Source organism: Ctenopharyngodon idella, chromosome 22 (genome assembly GCF_019924925.1).
Source record: "Ctenopharyngodon idella isolate HZGC_01 chromosome 22, HZGC01, whole genome shotgun sequence".
NCBI classification, from domain to species: Eukaryota; Metazoa; Chordata; class Actinopteri; order Cypriniformes; family Xenocyprididae; genus Ctenopharyngodon; species Ctenopharyngodon idella.
Window position 1 is genome coordinate 10,960,115 of NC_067241.1, and position 20,148 is coordinate 10,980,262.

The following is a 20,148-nucleotide window of genomic DNA, read 5'->3' on the forward strand; positions in this document are numbered from 1 at the left end:
ATAAATGACATTATTTTAATTTTTGGGTGAACTAAGCCTTTAACAAACCCCGAATCGTTATGTACAATTGGAACCAGAATCGTTAAATTGCCCTTCTAATCTGCTAGTATGAGACCACTGCTGTAAGCCTATGGGCAAGAGTGTGTAAATAGTTTGATTTACATCTATTCTTTGCTCTTTTGCTCTCTTTCTTTCTCCAAGAGCCACCAGCAGCTTGCACGTTTAATGAGGAATTTCATTTCTATTAAAGATGCAAATGTAGCCTTTAAAGGAGATTGAGATGCTGGGATGAAGCTAGCATTCAGATAGCTTTATCTCACCGCTCTGTTCATTAGCTGAGTGTAATTGTGTTAGCACAAATGCGTTCGCCAGAAACGCACATATCTGTCTAGAAAGGTCACACAGATGACATAGTGAAGGCGCACACGCACGCACGAAATCACACTCTGTTTCCTCTCATGCTTGATTTCATGACTTTATCTCTTGACAAGTCTTTTAAAATTAAATCACTGCCAAAGATGTTTGTTTGCATGCGTGCATGTGTAGGTGGGTGCAAAGTAATGAGTGAAGTTAGCGAAAGTGTAAAGCTCAGCACACAAACTCACGCATCCGTGTATGCTTGCAGTGTGCGGAGGGAAGCAGGCCAGAGAATGGCCGTTGCCCAATGATGCGATCCTGATGGAATGTGCGCTAGCGAGGCCTGCGGAACATGAAACACCATGAGCTCGGGAGCTACTGTTATGGGATTTGAAGTCTTTATGCCCCTTTTTCCCCTGTAGTTTAAAGCATTGCACAGCCGGAATCAGTGGAGCGTTTCACATTCTGATCCTGGCACGAGTATTAGCTTGGCATTTGCCGAAGATAATTGTAGCTGGCTTAGAAATGACATCGTAAATCGTAATTGTGGAATTTACGAAAAAACACTTTGATTTGCAGCCGTGTTTATCAAAATAAAGTCGATTGCACAACAGATGAGAGCGAGCTAATGAAAGAGGATAAGATGCGGCGGACGTACTTCTGCGATGGGCTGAAGGAAATAACCGAACACTTCCCAGGAGGGAGAAAGCATTTTATTGATGGCTGAACTTTGAGTCAGCAGTGTTTGCGTGCTTTTATTGGCTCTGTGGGAGCTGTAGCCCAGACACTGAGGTGTGGTAATGGACGTGGATCTATTAACATAACCAGAGATGGAACGGGATGTGTCTGTTTGATCTGAGCTTGTTGTTTGTGGGTGTTGCATTTGGAAACACTGTGATTGTGTATTCCTTACAGTTCTGCGTTCATTTGCACATTTATACACATCCTCTATGTGAAAATATGCTTATGTGGTCACAATACATGGTTTTTAATACCACAGCAGAAACTACAATGCTGTCGAGCACATTCCTTTAAAAGTTAACTATTGATATGAATATATTAAAGGGTTAGTTCACCCAAAAATGAAAATTCTGTCATCATTTACTCACCCTCATGTCGTTCCAAACCCATAAGACTTTTGTTCATCTTTGGAACACAAATGAAGATATTTTTAATCAAATCTGAGAGCTTTCTGTCCCTCTATTGAGTCTACACAACTACCACTTTGATGCTTCAATAAGTTCATAAAGAGATCATAAAATGGATCCATATGAATTGAGTGGTTTAGTCCAAATTTTCTGAAGTGACACGATCACTTTATATGATGAACAGATTGAATTTAGGCTTTTATTCACATATAAACATTCATCAACACACATCAGTTGTGTGAAATGGAAGCTCAAGCATGCTTGCTTGATGTGCGAGAACCAATGAGGTTCATTCTCGCGTTACGCAGCACATTTGAGCTTCCGCAAGAACCAATGAGGTTTGTTCTCTCGCATCAAGCAAGTTTGGTTGAGCTTCTGTTTATGTTTGCTGATCAATGTTTATATGTGAATAAAAGCCTAAATTAAATCTGTTAAATCATATAAAGCGAACGAGTCTCTTCAGAAAATTTGGACTAAACCGCTCGATTCATATGGATTAGTTTTACGATCTTTTTTGAATGTTTTACAAACTTTTTGAAGCATCAAAGTGGTAGTTGCGTGGACTTTCAATGGGACAAAAATATCTCTGACTTCATTGAAAATATCTTCATTTGTGTACCGAAGATGAACGAAAGTCTTACAGGTTTGGAACGATATGAGGATGAGCAAATGAATTTTCATATTTGGGTGAACTATCCCATTAACAAATACCATTTGTTTTAATATAATTTATTAGTTATTATTATTTAAATTATTGGCATTAATATCAAATATTGTATACTTTTACACATAATACACTTACAGACACTACGGATTGGTATCAGTCATTGTGTGTGTATATATGTGTGTGTGTGGTGTGTGTGTATGTATGTATATATATATATATATATATATATATATATATAGGCCATTTTTTGATATATATTGGCTTTCTGTCACTCAGACAGTGCTTAGGTACTGTATTGAGTCGGTAGTACTCATACTTTATATTATTATTATTATTTATTTTTTTTACTTTATTTAACCTTTTTCTTTTCTTTTCTGTTAATATTTTTATTTTATTTTTTACTTTACATTTGGATTTTTTATACATACTTTTATTTCATTTTATTTTACTATCAACTTGGTACCAAAGTGCAGGATCCCTACATGGTTGTATGAAGCATGTTTGTGTGTAGTAAATATGGATGACTTCACCACAGTCATACTGACCATATGTTTTCTTACATTAATATTAGTATCATTACAGCATGTGTTAATCTGCCATGACTAGCTGTCTTGTAGTGTGAGTTTGCATAAGGTTGGTCACAGTTGTGTCATCTGGGGCAGGACTAACATAAGCACATTCGTCCGAACTGCTGCAGTAGCAACATTTACAGCAACGTTAAAAGATCCAGTGATTAGACTTGATGGCTTTTTCCTTGGAGTGTCGTGTCTTTTCCCATAGCTCACAATTTATGCCCACTGTGACCTTATGAGTCTGGATTTCTTCTGCTCTGATTTAAGATAAGTCTGTACTGCACGTCTTTAGTCCATATAATAACACAGCAGTTTTTGGATCTTAAGAAGCATACGTTTAGCTGCATATGGTGCTTGCTAAGGCCATTATTATTACTCATACTTCATTTTTCAAAACTCTTAAACCTAAGTTTTAAACGCATAACTCATCCCACACTGTTTATTCAAAGGACATGATTCATTTCTGAAATGGTGTGTCATGTTGAGTTTGATTTTAACTGTTGGACAATAAAAAAAAGGTGAAAACACTTCCCACTTCTTCTGCTGTTGACCTCAGAGTAAATGCATCCAATTAAAATCTTAAATTTTTTGCCACAAATTTGATTGTCACTTGCACTTGGACAATGAGGACAAACATGGTTTGTGCTGACCACAATGTGGTTTAATGAAGTAAATTATTGGCGAACAAAAACCTAAAACTGTTGAAATACACTAAATTATCTCATGTCATGTTTATGCAGTTCATGGTAATATTAATACATTTCAATGTTTAATTAAGGACATTTTTTTTAATTTAGTTTGATAAACAATTTGCTACTGTGGGTTGTAAACAGGGCTTGACATTAACACCCGCTAAATTTATACATAATATATACATTTTTCAATTGTAGTCTTTTAAAAAGGCATCTGAAATAATAAACTAAGTACAATGTAGACTTGTCAAAAATATCTTTTTTTTTTCTATACATATCGATACTGAAATATCTGAAACGCTTCCAATACTCATTTTCCGCAGAATAGATACACGACACCAGCTGTGCTTTCTCGCTTTCTCATCTCTCAGATAGCGAACTGACACACAAACCCACCTCCCCTCACTCACTCGTTTCATATGCTCAGGATGAATATTGTTGGTGTTACAGGGCTTGAATTTCAGCATGGGATTGCGTATATTGCGCATAATTTTACTCATTCCCACAGATTTTGTGCTCACACCCAAAGTGCGTGCACATAAAGCTTCCTCTCAGTACTAAATTGAGTTCTTTTTCGCTGCTTATTGCGCTTAAACAGTCAAATACACACAAAATGTCAAAATGCCGGTCTTGGCGAGTATTCACATAAACACAGTCAGTCGTAAACAGTTGAGAAAGAAAACGTATGTGTAAGAGTATAATGGATCTGTGCGTCAGGTCTTAAAGTGACAGCAGCCTAATATACCTGCTGTCAAATTATGAGATAATATCAAAAGATATCTATATGGCAGTTTTTCCCCATGGTATCGATTGTCAAAATTGTGGCTAGTAACTTTGGAAAACCACTAGCCACAGTGGCTGGTGAGCAAAAAAAAGTTATTGTCAAGGTCTGGTTGTAAATATTTGGGTCATGAAGTAAATCCAGCTGTAAACCACTGTTATAATGTGCAATGCAAATCTAGTACCACTGGCTTCCCAAAATGCACCTGTTTATTTTAGGGTGCTGTTGAACCCGCTGTGTGAAGTTGTTGGTGGTTTGGGGGGCGAAGGAGGGGGCAGCTGTCATGGTGTCAGTGGGTCACACGCTAAGGAGTGACGCTATAAAAGGAGGACAGTGTTCTCTGATTTTGGCACATCCACAGTGCAACAGGCCTGCTGCACAATCACCTCCTCAGTGTCCTCTACTCCTGCAGACACCGGGCCCTCCCTGCTGCACGGCCATTAGTCAAACCCAAACAATACCCACCCTCAGCATGAGAGAGCATGGTGTAGAGTTAAAAGACCTGAATGGAGGCGGAGTGCAACTTTCTGTGGTCATTTAAACAGGAATTAGATTAGCAATTAGCAATCAGTGAGAAGCAGAGCAAATGTTTTGTTTTGTGTTCTAGATGCTGTGCATAAGCCATCTCATGTTGGGGATGCATCGTTTTTGTCTTATTCGCCATGGTTCATTAGCTGATCTTTATTAAATAACAACAGAATTATACATTATTAAAAGTATAAATAAGTGGTGTTTAGCTTTACAAAAATTCTCCTAGGTGGTTGCCAGGGCGTTGCTATTCGGTTACTAAAGCATTCAGAGTTGTTCTTAGCATGTTGCTATGTGGTTGCTAGGGTGTTCAGAGGCCAATTGCATAGACATAGCCATTATGTTAAGACAGTGTCTTAAGATCTTATATGACCCACTACCATTTAGTTAAGGGGCAGTCACTCTTTCTTTTTGGTATTGTTTTTATGTTAGATATTAGGATTTCCCTGCCAGACGGAGCACTTCACGTGATCTCATGCGGAAGCGGATATAAACAAATGATATTAGGTGCGTCCCAATTTGCGTACTTACGCACTACTCTGTGACGTTTTTAAGTACAAATAGTGCGAGTAGTGCGTTCACATAGACAATTTTAAAAAGAAAAAGTGCACTTTAAATACCCCGATGATGCACTAAATTAACGAAAAAAACGAAGTGTGGAATGTTGGACACTTCATGCACTCAACTGTCGCAGCTTTAATTACGTAGCGGAGGGGGTATTGGACTCCGTTGTTAAATGATAAAATAACCTTATACAATTCACGCACTACATGGATGAGTATATAGTGTATAAGTGCATAGTGTATAGTGCGTCATTTGGGACGCAACTATTGTCTGTTCTTCAGAGAACAGAAAATGAACTTTTTTGAATTTTAATATCCCAACAGTAGCGAACATTAGGCTCAGTAGTTAAAACATATACGTAGATGCCACATTCGACCGCTTCGACACGTCAGCGCTCCCGCCATATTGATACGGTCAGCATGTCATCACTCACAGTAAAGCCCCGGGTATACTTTGGCAATTTGTATACCCAAATTTCGAGACCGCACGTGCAACAGCGCATGCGCAAGCAGGACAGAAGAGTCCACTAGGTGGCAATATGCACAGTACCGAGCACAATGTGCAGTAGTTAAAGAAGAGTGTGTAAAGAGCGATTCAAAAACAAGACGAGTAAACTCAGAAGCATGCCTTCTCCATCGTTTTTGATTCCTCTTCTCTTGGTGTATCTTCTGAACTATGTTGCAATGGTGGATGCACTATTTTTCTTCTTCGATCCTGCACAGCGAATGTCCCGTTGATGACACGATGGCGAGTATAGAAAAAATTGTACTGCGTATTTGTCGAACTCGGTCATCCGCGCGCATCCGTGGTTTAGTATAGAGTATTTAGTATAGGTATGCACGTGCCGTCATCGTCGACCGTTATGACTGCGGTTACGCCCACTGAGTGGCAAAAGACTGAGTGGCAGCATTGGTTTTCAGCGTGAATGCTGCGAAAAACACACAAAACACATCCAAAATGGGAAAAAGCTTTGCGACTGACTGTACAAATAGCTTTGACACAAAATCTCAGGTAGATTTTTACAGACTGAAAGCTGGACTCCAGGCAAAGAAACATGTTATGCAGTTATCATTTTGTGTCAAAATGTTGTATTTTGGGGTAAAATCATACCCTATATATTGTATTGTTATATATTGTGTTGACAACTCATCAATTAAATATTTACCATCTTATATTCTGCATAATTGGGTGTTTTTAAATAAACACTGACAAAAACTATACAAGTTTTAGGGCTGGACGAAATGACGATATATATATATAACATAACATTTATATAAGTGATCACTCTGATTTAGGCCTACCTATATTGTATTTATATAAATTGTTCACAGGCAGATTTGCTTTATGTATTTCCCCGGCATCGAAATCAGGCACATATAAATGTCAGGAAACACGATTCCTGGCTGCATGCCAATATCCATGGATTAGGTTTCTTTGACATGTCATAAGGAACACTATCGAGCCCAACCTTTAGTTGTAATCGTTTGTTTTACTCGCGTTTTCGCAGTTTCCCCTATTAAATCCAGTCATGCAGCAGGTTCCTTTGCCACTCAGTCCAGCTGAGGGAGCGCGTTCCGGCGGGAAAGTGACGTCTATGCATAATGCGCGAGACGCGTCCGGGTGCGGAAAGTGAAGTATTCCTGGGCCTTTAAAAGAATCAATGATGCCACAACTTTGCGCAGCTTCTGGTTGTGAAACCGCCGAGATTTAGGGTACGTTTACACGACAGCGATGTACTAAAACGCACATTCACAGAAAACACCTTAATTCCGCGTTGAAAAATAAATGTTCACCGTTTTCACAGATTCGCGTTTTTGCAGTTTATACGGAGATGACAACTGATCGTTTTCAAAAACTTGCACTTTGAAACCCGTTTTCAAAAGTTTGCTTTTTCAGGCCACCAAAACTCCTTTGTCGTGTAAAATAACGGCCAAAACGCATAAAGTGTTCCGTTTTTAGTTGAAAACGGTGTTGTGTAAACAGCCCCTTAAATTCCCGAAAAAATGGGATAACCTTTTACAGGTGAGAATGTGTTGGTTTGTGTTATTATATGTATTAACTCACTATTACAGGTTTTTAAACTATGGCAACTTTTTAATGTCGTGTTAGCTGACGTCTTCGTCAAGTTCTTTCTATCTATCTATCTATGTTTATGTTGTAATGCTTAAGCTTAATGCTTAAAGGTAAAAAAAAAATCAATAAATTCATTATATATCTTACCTTTGGGGATTTAAGAGAAGTTGGAGGTTAATTATTTAAGAACAATCTTATGAGGAATTCAAATTCTTAAGTTTTGTCTTAAGAATTTTCTTATCTTTTTTTTTTTCGAACATTTCTTTAGATTAATTCCTTGATAATTCATTTTTATTTATTTTATTCCTAAGAAAATAGCAGTTAAGATTAATTTTATTCTTAAGAATGTTTTATAAATAAGGCTTCTGTCCTACATTATTTCCTGCTAAATATTCTGCCTCACTTGTTAAATCTATTGCAAATGCAGTTTCTTGACATCAGCTCTCACTGGAACAGTTGCTATTTGGCTGTTTTTTCCTTTTAAAATATGTGTACATTAGGCTAAGCTAAGGAACTGCAGAAATTGCAGTCCTTGTCGCCTTTTAACCACCATTGTTGCCGTCAGCTCTTTATTTCTCCTCTCTGGCATGAAGGAATTATTTCCACAGCCAGTCGCGCGCTTACGGCCCGCTGCGTCCCTCTAAATCGTCGTCCTCATAACACTCGCACAATCTGTGAATGTGCAGCATTCACACTGAAAATTGGCCACCTAGACTGAAACAAAACTTGTGTTGCTATATCATCTTTTTAGCTGAATGAGATGACATGTCGTTCCAAGACTCTGTTTTGCAAATCATTTCCTGCTGTCAACAAGTCATTGTTTCCTCTATTATCCCCCTCCGATCACAGTCACAGAGTAGCTTTGTTAAAATATCACTTTCATTGGAGGTCTTGCTGGATTGAGGTTATTATTGCTTTTGTAAATTGTAGGCTAAATCGAGGCTGTCTGGTTTTAATATCTCGACTTATATCAAAGCATACCAGTGGTGTTGTTCTACAGTTTGTCTAATATCATTGCAAATATGTAGCATTTTTTTTTTCTGGTGCACATGCAAATGTAGTCTTTCAGTGGTTTGGTTTTTGCTATGCATAGCTTAACAGTAATAATATTCAAATATTTGTCCTGTACACATTTTGTTTTGTGCATTAATTTTATTACACTAATCTGACATCTTAATTTGATTACATAAATGGGATTTATTATGGATTTCCATTTATTATGCAGTCCAGAATCTGTTTTCATGTTTAGACACCTGATAATAGTGGTGGTAATTAATTGTAGGTAGGAGGAAAGACTGAAAGAGAGAAAGGATGGATAAAAAAAAGATATACAGAGAGGCAGAATTTATGAATGACAAACAGAAAGAATGAAAGACAGACAGACAGAATAAAGATTTCAAGACAGACAGACGCAGAATAATAAAGAAAGCCCAGCCTGTGTGTGTGTGTGTGTATGTGGATTAAGGCCTCTATGTATTGATGTATGTGAGTGTGTCTGCGTGCTTGTAATAGAAAGCAGATCCTGCCATGCAGAGCCTCTCTGGGTGGTTTAGTTGTGGCCATCACTGAGTCCTGCCTTCTACCCCACAATGCTCAGCGATGTGACCTCCATGTTAAAGAGGCCCTCTGTATAAATTTGCTTAAGTATGAGGTGCCGTTTTCATGGCTGTGCTGTAATTTATGTGCCACAAGCAATAAATCATCGTGGATACCTTGGTCCCGCCAGCCATTTTCCGAGCCAGGCAGGTTTTGCTATCCTGAAGGTGCCATGCAACTCCCATACCTCCTCTAATTGATTCATCCAATTTCACCTTTATCCTTGGTGTGGGCCTTTTTGGAGCAAGTGGGTGGATACCCTAATTGCTCTATCCCACACAAATAGCATTGTGGTGCAGTATTATAAATTGCAGCACATGTACAGTATATAGTTTGCTGAATTTTCAGTTTATTATAGTTTCTCTCTCTCTTTTTTTTTTTGTTTCATTTTCTGAGTTAAAATAAGTGGACACTTGGATCTGTGTTTAAGCAGCTTCTGCCATCTCATTAGCATATCTTTGTCCCAGATAAGTCAAAACTCTGACGGCTTTGTTTTTTATAGTCGATAATGGGTCAGGTGCAGCACTGCTAAATTCAATTTTAAGTGTGTTCTGGAGTTATTTAGTTAGTTACTTGGTTATTTATAGGCAATTTTTCTGTGTTTTTTACTGCTGGGAATTAGCTTTGACAGTGTCCCTGTATCACAGAGCCAAAAAGCACCTAGGAGTGCTGACTCTGAGTCAGTTGAGCTGAGAAGAGCTCAGCTGTGATGATCAATACAGAGGAGAGAAATTTGGACCCCTGTCAGCACACTACATTACACAGCAAATACGGTGAAGCGGTATAAACTAAAAATAACTGAAAATCGCACTTGTTTAGAAGACATTCTTTTTGAGTGCCTCCAATTACTGTTTCAAAATTGTTTCAGTGCGGGCTGTGCCGGTTTTTTTTTTTTTTTTTTCTCCCCCAATAATTTATGTATTTGTAAAATCCATTGGTATTTTAAACTCGGTCTTCTCACAGACTTACTCTGAATCTCTCTCTCTCTCTCTCTCTCTCTCTTTTATTGTAAACCAACAATTTCAAAGTAAAAAGTCCTATGCATTCCTGTAACTCACACAGTAGGACATGGTGCTATTGTGGTATGTAAATATATAGCACTATTGACACTTCAGAGTGATTAAATGCATGAATGAGATTATAAAGAGCGGGACCGGGATGTGCAAGCGCAGTATATCCTGAAAAGGAACACGGTGCGGCACTCGTGCTGACTGGAGCACTGCCTCTCAGCTGTCTTTCTCAGAAGGCCATTGTGAATTTGGGACGTACTCGATGTTAAAAAGTGTTAAACACAATAAGCAGTGAAAACGAACTCAATGTAGTGCAAACGCTGACTGACAAGAGCATAAGAGCATTCACAGAAAGCCTCGTCTCTCGGCATGCGATTGCAAATTCAGTTCTCTTTCACGTCTTACTGCGCTTGTATGGTCGAATACATATGCAGTTATGTCAAAATGACCATCATGTGGAGTATTCATTTAAACACAGTCCGTTTTTTTTAAGTGAAAGTAAACAGTTGGGTATAAACTGGATGTGTATCAGTATAATGGATCTGTGCGTTTGGTCTTAAAGTGACAGCAGCCTAATAAACCTGCTGCTCTGTATCATTAATGTGAATCAAACAAAAGAGAATACAACTTACTGCTCTTGACTGAATAACTTTTTTTATCTTTAATAAGAATAAATTTAGATTTAATTCATACAATGAAGACTGCAATATTTTATTTTTAAATTTGATTATTACATTTCTGTACTTATTCTAACTACATGTTAAATAAACCTGAAAAACTTAATTTAATTCATATTTGTTTGTTATTTGTTTCTTAATTTAATTCATATTGTTATATTGTTTTTGTCCTATAGTTTGAAATTTGCTTCATTTTTCTTATTTTTAATAACAGAAATGACATAAAATAACACAAAATAATAGGGCTGCATGATTTATCGCAATTAAACCGCACGCAATTTGGAAAAGGCTGTGATTATTTTATGCGCAGCTTGTCAGAGCTGTATGGCTTTATGATCAGTAGTATATGCTTCTCCATCTGAAAGCCAGAGGGCGCTCTTGCGCAGAAACTCTAAATATGCCCTGCTGCAGAAGAAGATAACACATGTCATATCGCTGTAGCTGAATAAACAGAAGATTGAAACGCTTTGATTAAACATGACTAATAAATGCAGAACTGCCTTATTCTGTGTAAGAAGCCACATCATCTCACAGAAGGATGCTCAACTGTCGTTATGAAGTGAGTTTGGAGTAAAAACATATTAAATGTTGTCTTTTGTTGGACAAGATGTTAATAAATGCTTTTGATGAAAAGAAGTTTGATGCATGTTGCTTTTTCAAATGTACATTATAAGCGACTCAAACTCGCTTTCATTAGCATTAGCATTTGGAACCATACTTCATTGACAAGCCGCACATAAAAAAATAATCGCAGCCTTTGCGATTTCATAATCACGCTAAGAATCACGTTTAAGGGATAATCGCGTTTAAGTTCAATTATTTTTTTGTATCATGCGATAAATCGTGCAGCCTACAAAGTAACTATATCGTGACATATATATCATTATCATGAAATAAAAGTTTTCATATTGTGAAATGGGAATTTGGTCATATCGTCCACCCCTAATATCAATACAGTATTGTGACGGCCAGTGTTGATATCAACAAAATTACTAAAATGTTCATTGATGCCTCATTACAATAATTGATTGATTTTAATTAAAATACTTTAATAAAATGTGAGAGCAAACTGTTACCCTTTTTGTCATTTACCAAATAATCAATACAATTTTTTGAATGCATTTCCCCCCATACTACAAATTGTGATGCGTATCATATTGTCCTACAGCAAGGCTCTTAAACTCCAGTCCTGGTGGGGCCAGTATCCTACTGAGTTTAGCTCTAACCCTAAACAAAACATACCTGAACAAGCTAATCAAGGTGTTCAGAATTACTTGCAAATCACAGACAGGTGGATTAAATTGGGATTGATAGTAAAGCCTGCAGGACACTGACACTCAAGGACCGGAGTTGAAGAGTATATGATGTGTGCTGATGTATGAGTTTTTGCCAGCATGTGTATCTGCTCACTTGCACAGTTGTTTCGTAGCCTTGCGCATGACAGTCAGCCCACAGTATGGCTCACAGCATTGAGTGGCGAACGAGACCCAGAGGCAGTCTCCTCGCTCAATAGTCTTGTGAAGTGAGATAAATGTCATCTGAGATACAATGATGCTTCTGTTTTGAACACTGGAGAAGGTCACAGCAGCAGACAGTCCCTGCTGCTGGCTAGATGAGAGGCCTGAGATTGCCCTTGTTAAAGTGGTTTTGCACTCTGAGGATGTAGCTGAACACCCCAAGCTCCTCTTCATCACCCATGATCACATGAATGTCATTAGACTTTCAATTAGAACAAATTTGATGGATTGTCTCTCTTTCCGCAGCCCTGTGTTTGAGCCAAGAAGGCGTGTTGTCTGTACTGTGGTATTTTAAAATCTGAACGCTTTCCCGCAGTTCAAGGAAAGTGCTTTTGTTTTATGCGGGGTCAACTTGAATGGCTTCTCTGAGCAAGCGTGAGGAAATGAGAGCGTTTATTGCTGACGCTTCTGAGCTTATGGCATTCTTCAAGGTGAATTGGTAAACCAGTCTACAGTTATGGCATCACTCACTCTTTCCTCATTCCTCACTACCTCTACTCTCTCCTGCTCTATTCTCGCTCTTTTGCTTCCCTTTTTGTGCCAGCTGAGTTGGCACAGACTGTGTGAAATATTTAAGGGCACAGCAGGTCTATCAGACGAGTTCTCAGTGTGGAGTTTGTGGAGTGCACTGCTGTCTGCAAGCTTGACACACTCATTAAATGTTGTATAGGATTCCACCCAGGGCCCCACTGTAAGATATTTATGTTTATGTATTATGGGTTCTTTTCCTCTTGGGCAGGCAGAACTTTTAAACTCTAGTCAAATCAATAGACAATGTTCTATTCTGTTTTTCTCCAGCACTCATGATGTGTTTTTCTACCCTTGCAGGGCTAGCGGCCATGGCGCTGCAGATGATGGTGTAGACGACAGCTCCGTGCCGAGAGAGAGAGAGCAGAGAGGACACTGGGTCAATAAGTTGCTCTCCTCACCGTAGACTGACAGACGCTGTCCAGGTTTTTTCCGGGCCCAGGATCAGAAAGGTGAACGGATCACCTGCCCTACCGCTTCCTCTCAGAAAGATATTAAAAATGCTGCCGTATGGGAGGAGGCCCCTTCCCGCCTCTGTTTGTGAGGCTTTCCTCCTCCTTTTCTTCCTCTCGTTCCTCCCTCAACATGGGGGGCTCGAGGTTAACCTCTCTTCCTTCCGAACCTTCACCCCACCAGAGGGAGGGCTTACGCATTTGGTCGTCCATAACAAAACGGGTGAAGTCTACGTCGGTGCTGTCAATTGGATCTACAAGCTCTCCAGCAACCTGACCAAGCTCCGAAGCCATGTTACCGGCCCTGTGGTGGATAATGAGAAATGTTACCCACCACCTGGGGTTCAGTCTTGCCCTCACGAGCTATCACAGACTAACAATGTCAACAAGCTGTTGCTTCTGGATTCAGGGCAGAACAGGCTCATTGCATGTGGAAGCACCTCGCAGGGTATATGTCAGTTCCTCAGACTGGATGACCTCTTCAAACTGGGTGAGCCGCATCACCGCAAGGAGCACTACCTTTCCAGTGTGTCCGAGGCTGGCACTATGTCAGGAGTGGTTATTAGTGGAACCCAAGGTGAAGACAGTGGTAAATTGTTTGTAGGTACACCCATCGAAGGAAAATCAGAGTACTTCCCGACTCTCTCCAGTCGTAAGCTGATGGCTAATGAGGAGAATGCTGATATGTTCAGCTTTGTCTACCAGGATGAGTTTGTCTCCTCACAGCTCAAGATTCCATCCGACACCCTTTCCAAGTTCCCTACCTTTGATATCTATTACGTCTATGGCTTCAGCAGTGAGCAGTTCATCTACTACCTAACTCTCCAACTGGACACCCAACTCACCTCGCCGGATGCCAGCGGTGAACAATTCTTCACCTCCAAGATTGTCCGCCTCTGTGTGGAAGACCCCAAGTTCTACTCCTACGTGGAGTTTCCTATTGGCTGTACCAAGGATGGTGTGGAATACCGATTGGTTCAAGACGCCTACCTCAGTCGGCCTGGTGCCAGGCTGGCACGATCGTTGGGTATTTCTGAACAGGAAGAGGTGCTGTTTATTGTTTTTGCTCAGGGCCAAAAGAACCGGGCAAAGCCACCGAAAGAATCTGCTCTGTGCCTGTTCACACTGCGTAAAATCAAGGAAAAGATTAAGGAGAGGATCCAATCCTGCTACCGGGGTGAAGGTAAACTGTCCCTGCCCTGGCTCCTCAACAAGGAACTGAACTGCATCAACTCAGTAAGTCACACTTACTAACTATATTGTTTGTTACACTTTATTTCAATAGTCCATTTTTACTAACTATAAGTAATTTTGCAAATACATGTCAACTAACTCTCAGAGAGTTAGTAGACAGTTAGGTTAGGGTTATGGTTAGTAGAATAAGTTGGCATGTACTGCCAAAGTTAGCATCACAATAAAGAGATTAAGAAGAAAGTCTACTAATACTCTAATGACTGGTAGTTGACATGTAGTTACTAGAATGTTAGTAGAATGTCTAAAATGGACAGTCGAAATTAATTGTTACCGTATTGTTCTATTAACAAGCAAGATGTGCTTGTTGATTTTAGTCCCGACTTGGTTGCAAATGAATTTGAGTATCTAAAGTCCCCCAACTCAGTTGGTGTGTTGATGGGTGTTGTAGCAATCAATCAATTCATTATAGTATGCATGCTATTTCCAAATCATTGGTGCAGTAAAGCAGTTGGGAATGTCTTGTCCATGTTCACATGGAGAGTCTCAATGTTGTTTAGTAGGGAAAACTCTACTCTCAAGTCAGATTAACTAGCCTAGCCACATCATTAGCTCAGTCCATAGGATTAGCACCCTGTCACTCTCTTGCCACATGTGTCCATTTCCTCAATTGATAATTGATTTAAACTCTTAAAGTTGTCCTGTCTTTGTTGTCCAAGTCCTCTTGGGACCTTTGTTCTGGAGTCAGAACAATGTGAACAGCCAAAGAGAGGCTAGCGTGCAGGCGCATAACAAATCAACCGAACTCTTAGCTGTACTCTCTACATAGACCCTCATAGGAAATAGCCAAGCCGGCAGTTCTACACTGAACACAATGCTCTAGCACAGAATGAGGGGATTATTCCCAGAGAACAGCCCAAATCCTCCCTTCTATTATACGTGCAGCATGTTCCTGGGTGATTCGACTTTACTCAGACATACAAGAGGAGACACATTTTGGCTGATGGAGCTAGTCAGAGACTTGTGAGAGTAATAAAAAAAAATAGAAGGATGGAGATGGTGATTATGAAAGAAAGGAAGATGAAGGGAAGGGAGGCAGATAAAGATCGAGAAAGTGTGCTGACTTCTCATGTAGTATTATGATATATTATGATGCGGTCTCAGTGATGTAGTTATTGTTTCACAATTCTCATGCCATGACACCTCATCTACAGTATTTTGTCATAACACCAGTGGGTTATGAATTATTACATTTCACAGACAACTTTTATTAAATGCCCCAAATGAGAAAATGTAATATTCGCTTCAGTTTATAACGGCAATATCTGCTCTGATCAAACGTTTAGTAGCACATACATCAAAGCTCTAAAATTCAAACTAGACAGTAATTCATTTTACCATCCATCAAATGCTGAATAGTAATCACTATCAGACTACATATCACAGTTGAAGACACCAGCTGTCATAGTCTCTCTTTCGAAAGCAGGTTTGGTTGAGACCTTATATTTATTTATTTATTTATGCTTGATAGTGTACTAAGAAATGTTGTTCATAAAAAACTATGCTTTTCTAAAGAAAATTGCCAGAAAATTAAAGAAAACAGGCAGACTAATGCTGTTGCATCAGTTGTTTAAAGGGTTAGTTCACCCAAAAATAAAAATTCTGTCATTAATTACTCACCCTCATGTCGTTCCACACCCGTAAGACCTTCGTTCATCTTCGGAACACAAATTAAGATATTTTTGATCAAATCCGATGGCTCAGTGAGGCCTCCATTGCCAGCAATAACCTTCCCTTTTTCAATGCCCATAAAGCTACTAAAAACATATTTAAAACAGTTCATGTGACTACAGTGGTTCAACCTTAATATTATCAAGCGACTAGAATACTTTTTGCGTGCCAAAAATAGCAAAATAGCGACTTTATTCAACAATATCTAGTGATGATCGATTTCAAAACACTGCTTCGAAGCTTTACGAATCATTTGTTTCGAATCAGTGGTTCAGAGCGCCAAAATCCCATGATTTCAGTAAACGAGGCTTTGTTACGTCATAAGTGTTTTGAAACTTCAATAGTTCACATGACTTTGGCAGTTTGATACGTGCTCCGAACCACTGATTCGAAACAAATGATTCGATAAGCTTCAAAGCTTCATGAAGCAGTGTTTTAAAAAAATTGCCCATCACTAGATATTGTAGAATAAAGTCGCTATTTTGTTATTTTTGGCACACAATAAGTATTCTCGTCGCTTTATAATATTAAGGTTGAACCACTATAGTCACATAAACTGTCTTAAATATGTTTTTAGTAGCTTTATGGGCATTGAAAAAGGGAAGGTTATTGCTGGCGATGCAGGCCTCGCTGAGCCATCGGATTTTATCAAAAATATTTTAATTTGTGTTCCGAAGATGAACAAAGGTCTTACGGGTGTGGAACGACATGGGGGTGAGTAATTAATGACAGAATTTTCATTTTTGGGTGAACTAACCCTTTAAGATGGTCCTACTACAGCTGTGTCCTTGTTAAAGGGATAGCTCACCCAAAAATAAAAATACTGTCATTTACTCACCCTCATGTCGTTCCAAACCTGTATGCATTTTTCTCTTTTGCGGAACACAAGATGATATTTTGAAAAATGTTGGGATCCAACATCAATGGACCACATTGACTTTTATTTTGTAATGATACAGTTTCAAAATATCTTTTTTTTTTTTGTCCTACAAAATAAAGCACTGCATACAAGTTTGAAAAAAGATAATGATGATAAAAGTTTTTTTTGAGGGATGAACAATACCCTGTTGCTCTGCCATGAAAATAGTCTAAAAGACTACTTTTAAATTAATGCCTGCTGTTGCAATGCAATGCATACTTGTGTTATGTTATGAATCGGCTTCTGACACATTTTGGAAATTACGTTTGTGTTCGTGTACTTGCGTAATGTGTTTTTGGGCCTTACTCTGCCTTCTGCACAGTCTTAAGAGTTGTTTTTATAGTGCATTGTGGGTAGTGTAAACCATATGCTCTAACCTCTAATGCAGAATTTGATGGTAGAAGCGGCCACAGTGGTAGACTCTGTCGACGAATAACTGACAGTGGCATTAACGATAATAACTGCTGCCATTATAATAACGGGCCTGGAGCAATCTGCCTTGGTAATGATGGCGGCACGGCTGGCTGAATTGGATGAAAAGATAACGCTCTGAGGGTCCTCCACCGGCAAGGAGCTTCCAGCTTATGAATAATTCACCCTCACTCACCTTGTGTTATTCATTTATAGCCCATCACAATCAGCGCATGATCAAAAATCCCTCTGCCTCCGCGCTCTGCTTACAAGCAATTAATGTTGTCATTTTCCAATCACAAACCACACTTTCATAATTCAGAAGGCTTTGGGGGAGATACATGCGCAGACAGACGGAAAGCCGACTGGAGCGGGTAAGACGACGAGAGATGCGTGCAATCGGACAGACAGACAGTAAGCGCTTTTGACGTCTTTCTTCTGCCCACCTGTCCCATTGCTCATGGTAAAGCTATGCATATATGTAAATGAGAAAGCGTACATGATGGTGCTTGATTACCATCTGCGACACTGTGTTGCAATCCATCAAGGATACGTCAACAGAGTCAAATAATAATTACACACCGACTTCTCCATTCTGCTTTTTATCAAGGCTGGCAGTGGCACTTTTTTCACTGTAATTCATTTCTTTGGCCTTTTCTTTATAAAATAACTGACGTTTATAATGGACACTTCTGTTCATGCACAGCAAGGGCCTCTAAAATGATTCAATGCAACATTATGATGCAGCGTTTTGAGGCACCATGCTTTTGGAAGATGAAGACTGAATTTGTACTTTGCTGCCAAAGTGGCCTATTCAGATGCTGATGTGAGTCTTTCTTATATGTTCAAACCTATTGATCTGCAGGATGTAGAGATTATTCTGCTGGATTGCATCTTTTCGTCTATCTCCATGCGACTTGCGTGGCAGACTCTCCCCTCTATATTTCGATTTTATGGTGGCTGTAACAACCGAGGAACTTTTAAAAGTTCCAGGTCACCTTCTGTGCCAGATGCAAGCTGGTTTCTAACCATCTGAATTGTGCCCGTAAAAAAAGAAAGGGGGGGAGGGGAGCAAAACAAAAACGTATTAGCATTGCTAATTAGTTTTCAAGTGTGTCCACAGATGATATTAATGAGCACAACAACGACACAATAACAACTAACAACAATACTTAGTCTTCATTTCTGTACTTGAAAACACAGAGTGCGAATCGCTTTCTCGGGAGAACATCTCGTCATTATTGAACGACTTTTAGCTGATTTTGTGTGTGGCACCGAGGCAAATTGTTGTTTAGCTGATGAACGAAAATACACCAGGACCGACTCCTCACCCTTTGCTTCTTTGCATAATTACATTATCACTTATCTCGGTTGATCACTTGCCTGGTGATTTTGATTGCTAGCAGTTATCCTTCTAGTGTTCAGTTCTGTTTTTCCCTCAGACTGAAGGCTGAAAGATTTTCTGTCTTGTCTTTTAATCTTAGATGCTATTGAAAACTTCCCAGATGAAAGACTTTGTGATTTAATCATGACATTGAATATCATTTGCTTGCTGTTGGTGTTCACTTCAGTTCTTTCTGACTCCCTGAGGAACTGCTCAAGGAAATGAGAGAACAAGTCCACGCGGGAGCTCTTCACGGACAGGCAAAAAAGATATTGTACTGGATTACACTTTAATGGCTTCCCATCTGTGCCTCCTTCCCTGTAGGGTATTGATCAGAGATGACTGGATATTGAAAAATCATATAGATGAAACTATATCCACCTCAGTAACCTCGGGGCTAATCGTTTTTCCATAGTTTTATTTATTGTGCTTTGGAACATAGGTTTGAGATTTAAGGGAATCCTTTGTCAATTTTTCTTTCTTAAAGGGGAAACAATGAAGGAAAATGTATGTAAATATCTATTCATTCCGACTGGGTGCACCAATATCATTTTCAGAGACCAAGAATGAGTACTGATACTTTCTATTTGGTATTAGCTAGGGCTGCCCCTTAGTAGTCGACTAACAGTTAGTCAACGAGAAGAGGCTTAGTCGACCAAAATTGGCATTAGTCGGTTAGTCGCTGGAAAAAAAAAAAAACATCCACAGGAAGTGCCGAAATCACGTAGTCTGTGACGGACAGATCGTTAACGGCAGGAAATCCAAACATTCGCCTATCATTCATCAACCTCAAACATGGCTTATCACTTGAAACTTGCAACTTTACAAGTTTGCTCGCTCTAACGTTAACCTAGAAATGTGCGCTATTATTTGGCACATATCCAAGTGTTTGTGTGGAGTTTGTGTGAGCTTACTGCATGACATGGAGGTGCCGCTGCGATCACTTGAAAGGGTTAGTTCACCCAAAAATTAAAATTCTGTCATTAATTACACACCCTCATGTCATTCCATACCCCTAAGACTTTCGTTCATTTTCGGAAATTAAGATATTTTTGATGAAATCCGATGGCTTAGCAAGAAAATTAACACTTTCAATACCCAGAAAGCTACTACAGACATATTTAAAACAGTTCATGCGAGTACGGTGGTTCAATGCAGGCCTCACTGAGCCATCGGATTTCATCAAAAATATCTTAATTTGGTCATACAGATAAGAATAATCTAACATTCGTATTGCTCAACATTGCGCTGCTGCAAGCTTTATGCGTCCGTTTGAGTGCTAAATTAGGCTATGTATTATAAAAAGGAGATTAAAGGCTCATTATTATGAGTTATATGGTTTATTAAATG

At 39.2% G+C, this 20,148-nt stretch overlaps 1 protein-coding gene across 3 annotated transcripts in view; it reads left to right on the forward strand.

Moving 5' to 3' along the window:
• Positions 1 to 20,148, forward strand: part of plxna1a (plexin A1a) — a 230,202-nt gene that overhangs the window by 14,402 nt on the left and 195,652 nt on the right. For all 3 annotated transcript variants that reach the window (XR_007927413.1, XM_051879527.1, XM_051879528.1), the window contains exon 2: positions 13,011 to 14,398. Coding sequence is in view for 2 of the 3 variants with exons in the window: in XM_051879527.1 (XP_051735487.1) it covers positions 13,211 to 14,398 (1,188 nt within the window). In the remaining variant the exon portion in view is untranslated. The remainder of the gene's footprint in view (positions 1 to 13,010; positions 14,399 to 20,148) is intronic.